The sequence below is a fragment of the Carassius auratus genome, chromosome 31, assembly GCF_003368295.1.
Source record: "Carassius auratus strain Wakin chromosome 31, ASM336829v1, whole genome shotgun sequence".
In the NCBI taxonomy this organism is placed as follows: Eukaryota; Metazoa; Chordata; class Actinopteri; order Cypriniformes; family Cyprinidae; genus Carassius; species Carassius auratus.
This window is the reverse complement of record NC_039273.1, coordinates 1,780,825-1,787,556: the sequence shown is the minus strand read 5'-3', so window position 1 is coordinate 1,787,556 and position 6,732 is coordinate 1,780,825. Positions and strand designations below refer to the sequence as shown.

Here is a 6,732-nt window from a genome sequence, read left to right as displayed (position 1 = left end):
ATCAAACATATGTTCTAAGAATGTTTTGCTAATGTTTTCTAAATGTTTGAAAACTTTTTTAATGATCATGCGAATGGCATGGGAACATTCCATTGCAACATTGTATCATTTTACAAACATTATGAGAATGTTACTTTTGAATGTTACTTTTGAACATTCCGAAACAAACAGCAACAATTTAAAAATGTTAGGTGAATGTCCACATAAAACGTTTTGGAAAAATACATTTTGTGTTAATGCTTTATGAACATCATTTAAAAGCAGATCATCTGAACAAACATTCCATTGATGCTACTTCAAGAAAAACTGCTCATAACTTTGAGATTTATGATAGCCATATTTGTGAGAATATTCTCTGTTATCTGGACTATCCCACTGTCCACTATCTGCCACATTATCACACACACACACACACACACACACACACAGAGATAATCTGAATCATTACTGTTTAACACTTAATAGTTTAGAAACAAGCTGTTGAGCCATGAAACAAGCAATGAACGCGCCACGTTCCAGAGAAATCTCTCTGCTCTTGTTGCGATTGTGTTTTCTCTCATCACAATCATCTGTTTTGCACATGCACACACACACACACACACATTTTTGGTAAAGAACAGAGAGGGTGACATAATGTAAGGCTGCGTGATCTACAACATTTTGCATGTCACTCCAACATTTTTTGACAAAGTCATTTATTGAAAACACAGATGCACAAACACACCTTACAAATAAAACAAAGACATTTGAACTAAATCAGCGGATGTCATGCTGAAGATGAAGACGGCCAGTGTTGTGTTTGTGGTCAGTTAGTGGATGATGAGAACAGTTCATGTGATTCTCTAAACCTGTGTGAAACTAGTCTGCATCTCAAGAACTAGCTTTACTGAAGTCTTAATCAAGCTTTTCAGATTCAAATCAGACCACTTTATATGGAAGTGACTTAAAATGTCAAGTCTTTTTTTTTAATTTTGATGACTTAGGCTACTTGTAAGACTAGTCGAAACTCCTAAAAAAAGAGGTTGCAAAAGGGGGTTTCTGCAGAAATGCCATAACAGAACCATTCTTTCCTAAATTAACCTCAGTTTTTACATTTTAATAATCTAAAGGAACTTTTTTATAGATAAAGAAACGTTTATACAATGGAAAAGTTCCATGGAACCGTCAATGCCATAAAGAAGACTTATTTATAAGAGCGTAAGCATTTAATAAAACCAGTCGCTGACTTCCTACATCCATTAAAAGCCAGCGGATTCAAACACATTACACATGAAGAAAAGTGATGCTGCGGCAGAGAAAAGACTGACTGAGCAGATGACACTTTGAAAGTTTGGATATTTAAATGACTTCCACTCTATTCATCATGTAAACTGACCACGGATGGAACAAAACAGCTCAAAACTCTCCTATTTATGTTACTTTTTCACACATCAGCAGCTAATAGAGGAATTAGGGAAGCTTATAATCGGTGGGGTCACGACTCAAAGCTATATATATATATATATGAGTTTGTGTGTGAGGTGACACAGTGCCCGTTAGCTCTGACCATCACACACGGTGCGAGGTCGACAGAAATGAGGAAGCTGTCTAACCACACACACACACACACACACACACACCGTCCTGCATGCATGTAAAACCAAACGCCTTCAGTCATGTATAACACTACAGCTGTCAAGAAACACAATCACTCAGACGGTCCAGCAAAGCTCTTTCACACTTCTTCTTCCCTATATATCGCATCTCTGGAACATGCAATAAACGCCGTGAACGATTGTCCCAGATTGTCTTGCATTCATGGGTATCAACACACAATCGAAAAACAAATGTGAAATCTGAAACGTATTTGTTCATTGAGTGTGACTTCTGTGGGGTATACATATAAACAGCAAGTGAAGATGTTTGGTCAGAGCTTGAGATGTAACTATAGAGCCAAACAGAGCGACTTTTCTTCAAGAAAACCAAAGGTAACGAGTTCATTTAATCTTATTTACTGAGAAATCTCATTATTAAAATGTCAATACAAAATAATAGACGGGCTGCAGGCTTTCTGATTTGCAATTTCAAATTATAAAGTATTAATGCAATTTCAACATAAATGTAAATTAAATAAGCATTTTAATTATTGATTGCACTATACACTTTACAACAATTTCACAAGTACCATACGCCTAAGAGCAAACAATAATTTTAAAGTCAGCTGTAATCTTATAAATCTCTAATATTAGAGTAAAACGAATTCACTGTTCTTCTTATTTAAACGACTTATTTATTTGACAAATACAAATCGAAACGATTTTCTGTTCTTCAATAATAAGACACGAGGATGTGAGGAAGTAGAACAAATGCAGTGCAGCGGAATGTTGTAAAACTCAATGAAAATGTGATGCTGAGGACGGCAGAAATGATGCAAAGAAGACCGCAACTTCTGCAAACTTTAAAGCTGACAGTCAATGCAAGAAAAGAAATGCACGAATGTATTAAAGTTATGCAAGGGTCGGGTACGCATGGGCTTTTCGTGGATTTATAGTTTAGGACGTGCTGTCCAGCTTCGTGCGAATCCAGTTTTTCTAGAGGAATGAATGAGCGCTGAAATAAAGCCGGACTTAGGGACTTCGAAACTTCAGAGAGGTTCGCCACTGACCTTGGTTTCTCCGCGGGTTCGCCTGTTTCCTCCGCTTTCCTCTGCTCCTCTCTGCCATGTCGTGGCCGTGTTTGCCCGGTGAGCGCGCGGCTGAATGACTGAAGCGTCGCTCCGCATCGCTCGCGCCCTGCAGCGCGTGACTGCGGCGGCGCTCAACCCCGCGTCGCGTTCAGCAGCGGCTCTGGTGATGTCATCGGAGGCAGGTCTGCTGTGTCAGCCAAAGAAAGCAGAATTGAAGAACTCAAAACGCGTGGTGTTACAGTCTTATTAAGAGAAAATTACATTCATGTCTATTTTTTTATTTTTTGGTCATAAAGACAACCGCTATAATGTATCTTTTATAGCCCATGTAGTGTTACTAGCCATATTTTAGGTAGGTTATGCGTTGATCTTTTCTAGTGTGCATGCGAAAAATGTAATCAAATTAAATATGCGTGTAGTTTAATGCTTGTTTTTGTATTTAAGAAGCGTGAGACGTATATAGCTATATGCAACTCAAATATTAGGTTTGCAAAAGTGCTTCAAGTTTACATTTTTGATCATTATATATATAATGTACACATAAGCGAATATTTACCATTTTAAAAAAGGCACCCACAATGTAAAAATAGGAGTATTTTTTGTTTTTGCAATAATAGGCCTTAGTTAGATGTTGTTATTTAGTCGTATACATGCACCTCACTATTGTAGTACATTATAAAACATTATGCAATAATAACGCATTGAGTGTAAATTAGTAAATAATTTTTTTTATTAATATTATTAAATGCATGCCGTTTTGTACAGTAAAGCCCTCCGTACACTTAACAGATAAACACTTGCGTGGCACGTTATATTCCACTTTTAGAATATTACCTTTATTTTAGTGGTTAAACGTTGCAAACGCTGATTTAATGTACAGGACAGGTAGGCGTTTTATTGGGATCGATCGCACCTGTTCCCGCCTCCCCGCCCCCTTTCCCCTGTTGATCGCTGTAGGAAGTATTGTATTGTCACCTCTTTTGTGCTAGTAATCGAACGGTAATCTGTTTAGCAACTGAAAAAGAAAAACATCAGAAAAACTCAAACACACCGTTGCAGGACCCCTACTTTGGCATTCACGCGCACCAACCCCCACCTGAACGCGCAGCGGTGCCGGAGCGCGCAGTGTCATGATAATGCCCGCGCAATACTTCCTGAGGTGCGCGAGGTAGGGTGGACCTTGAATCCCTAAACACTCCCAAATAAAGTACTTTTTTCCCTTTAAATGATTTTAATGGTTAAGTAGGCTAATACTGTTTTGTATTTAATTACATCTTAATCTGCCTCTTGTTAATTAATTTTAATATTTATATAAATGTCGTTTTGTTTGCTTGCATTAGCCAAAAACATTGATTTTAAATAACACACCATATGTGATATATTACAGTATATTGTCTTCTCTTTGAAAAAGATCGATTATATTCATGTTGTTTTGATTATGTCTTGACTCGCGCCAGAAAAAAAAGCGCGGTAAAGGATTCTGAGGGGAAAATACGTATCTTAATTGTTGTTTTTACAACAGCCTACGGATTCCTAATTTTTGTCTGGAAAATATATATATATATATTTATATCTTACAGACATTACAAGAAATCCCTCAACATTAAATATTTCCACAGGATAACCGAGATTTCAGAGAAAAATTGTTTGTATGGTTTGCTTCGATATTTTGCTTAGCATAAACGTCGTAAATTATGCTACGTTGTAAGACTTGTGTGATTTTTAGGCTACTTCCTTTATACCGTTATTATTTTAATGTGTCTTGTGTACAATCCAGCAAAAACACGATTGGAACCACATTACAGTGGTCATATCAAAAGTTTGTACTTCCATTGAGAAACAGAATGATTAGCTAACGTTACCATATTTTAAACGTGTTACCATGTATTACCATGGTCTCATTTATAGCGAATTATGTGCATTTTTAAAACATTTAGCAAAATGCAAATATGTCTTTTTTGTTTAATAGTCTGCCAAATGTTTGTTTAGGGTATACAACCTTATTAAAAAACGGCATCTTACCACAGTACAGTACTTATATCAGAAGGTAATAGTACTTTCATTTCCATCGAGGAACAGAATGATTACCTACCATGGTATTTACAAAGTACTCCAAGGTACTGACGATGTATGAATCGTGGTCATTTTTAGTAGTCAACCCTGTGCATTTAAAAGGCAAAATGCTAAGCATTTGTATTTTTTGGAACATAAAATAAAGGGTTTCAGGTGTAAAAAGCCAAAGAAAAGAAAAGGTTAAGGTATGAGAGGTCACAGCCCTTTTGTCCAAGAGAGGAAAGGAGATGGAATGGGTCATAAACCTACACCCTGCTGGGGATCTTAGATGAGAGGAGTAAAGGAGGACTCAAAGAAAAGCTTCATTTACCACTTCACCTCTGCCCCTAAAGATGATGGTAAATGTTTATACATGAACATTATAAACAAGGTAATGTTGTCTCTTTATATGCAGACAAATAGTGCAGTTTGCTCTGTGCAGTGAGCCTAAAAACAGCCAATAAGTGCAAGAATCTGGTCCCAAACACCTCTGTACTTACTGAGGGACGCCCAAGGGTGGGGTGACCCATGGGGTTTCCAGTACACACGAGTTTGGCAGAGGTTCAGACATAGAGCAAAGGGAGGAGTCTTCCTTAACAGCATATTAAACAGGAGTTAATTATATGCCAACCTTTGTGACAAAGAGAATAAAAAAGCCTCGACTTGAATGGCGAACCAAGAAAAGAAAAGTCATTATGCTGGTTTCACTTCTTTGCATGTGAAAACCTCAGCGCTTATTTAGCCATTTCCATTTGTATCAGCAACCTCAGCTCAGTAGATTGTGGCTTAAGTCAGGCTGTAGATCTGAGCTCTGTTAAACCTCTGCATTCTCTCTTTAGAAATCAGCTGAAGGCTACGTTCTGCAGATGTTAATTATAGAACCACTAGAATGTTTCCTTTGCATCTGCTCAATGAGAATTGAGTGCATATCATAGTAAGTGTTTGCACTGATTATAGTGTCAGAATTTATATGCATCAAAAAAATAAACATAATTAATTTTGTTTAATGAATTTTCAAGTTTAAATAACGTAAACAATTTTTTAATTTTTTTTGTGCAAAATGACAGAACTGCCCAACACTACTCATGATTTAAAGAATCATTCATGCACAGCGCAAACAGTGCGGGACGGCTTCAGTTCTTGGGGTTACCCTAAGTATGAGCAAAAGTAAATGGATCCTTGCCTGAGCATAAACCACTAATGATGAAGGAGGGATAGTGTGAGATGAGAGATGGCTAATAGTGGTCAAGGATGGAAGCGAGGTACAGAGTGAAAGGAATAAGCGGAGACGATCAGTCAGTTATAACAGATGGGAGACAGGGAGAATTGAGTCAGCGGAGTTGGCGATGGTGATGTCGAGGGCAGGTCTTCACTGAATTCATGCCGCACACAGTATTAGATCAGTGGGGCCGAATCAGGGTACCAGGGACCGGGAGCCACAGCATTGTACACTCAAACACACACACACTGGCATGTAGTGCAGGAAAATCTTTCTTTTGATCTTATAATCAGGGACAGGGAAAGGGCAAGTATCGAGAGGATTAGCTGTGTCACAGAGATTCCAGCATTAGTGAGCAAAATGTTCTTTTGTAGCTAAAAGGAGGAGGGATCTAATATGCCAGTGTAACATAAACCCTGTGTGTGGCTTTCAAGACCTCACAAAGACCATGAGCTGTAGATTTGACGCCATCTAGAGGAAATATGACATGTTTCTGCCTTAAAATTACAAATTAAAAAAATACAGGCTATGGACACCATTTAGGAGGCATTGAAAATGCACAAAAATGTCTTGTGATGTCTGAAATCTAGTTTTTTTCACCCAGTTGAGAGAGTAGTACATGGATCAGGGTTGTTATAGTTAAAACTAAAAAAATAAATTTAAATACAATAAAATATAAAAACCTATTTTAATGCAGCTAGTTAAACTTGATGTACCACTAAAATAACTAAATCTGAAATAAAAACTAATAAAAATGACAAAACAACAAAATAAAAACTAATTCAAAATATTAACA

The 6,732-nt window shown here is 37.3% G+C and overlaps 1 protein-coding gene across 1 annotated transcript in view; it reads right to left on the bottom strand.

Moving 5' to 3' along the window:
• LOC113050179 (zinc finger E-box-binding homeobox 1) overlaps positions 1 to 2,905 on the bottom strand; it is a 33,566-nt gene extending 30,661 nt beyond the window's left edge. The window contains exon 1 of the mRNA XM_026212922.1: positions 2,645 to 2,905. Within this exon, the coding sequence (XP_026068707.1) occupies positions 2,645 to 2,702 (58 nt within the window). The 5' untranslated portion in view covers positions 2,703 to 2,905. The remainder of the gene's footprint in view (positions 1 to 2,644) is intronic.
• Between the last annotated feature and the right edge of the window lie 3,827 nt (positions 2,906 to 6,732).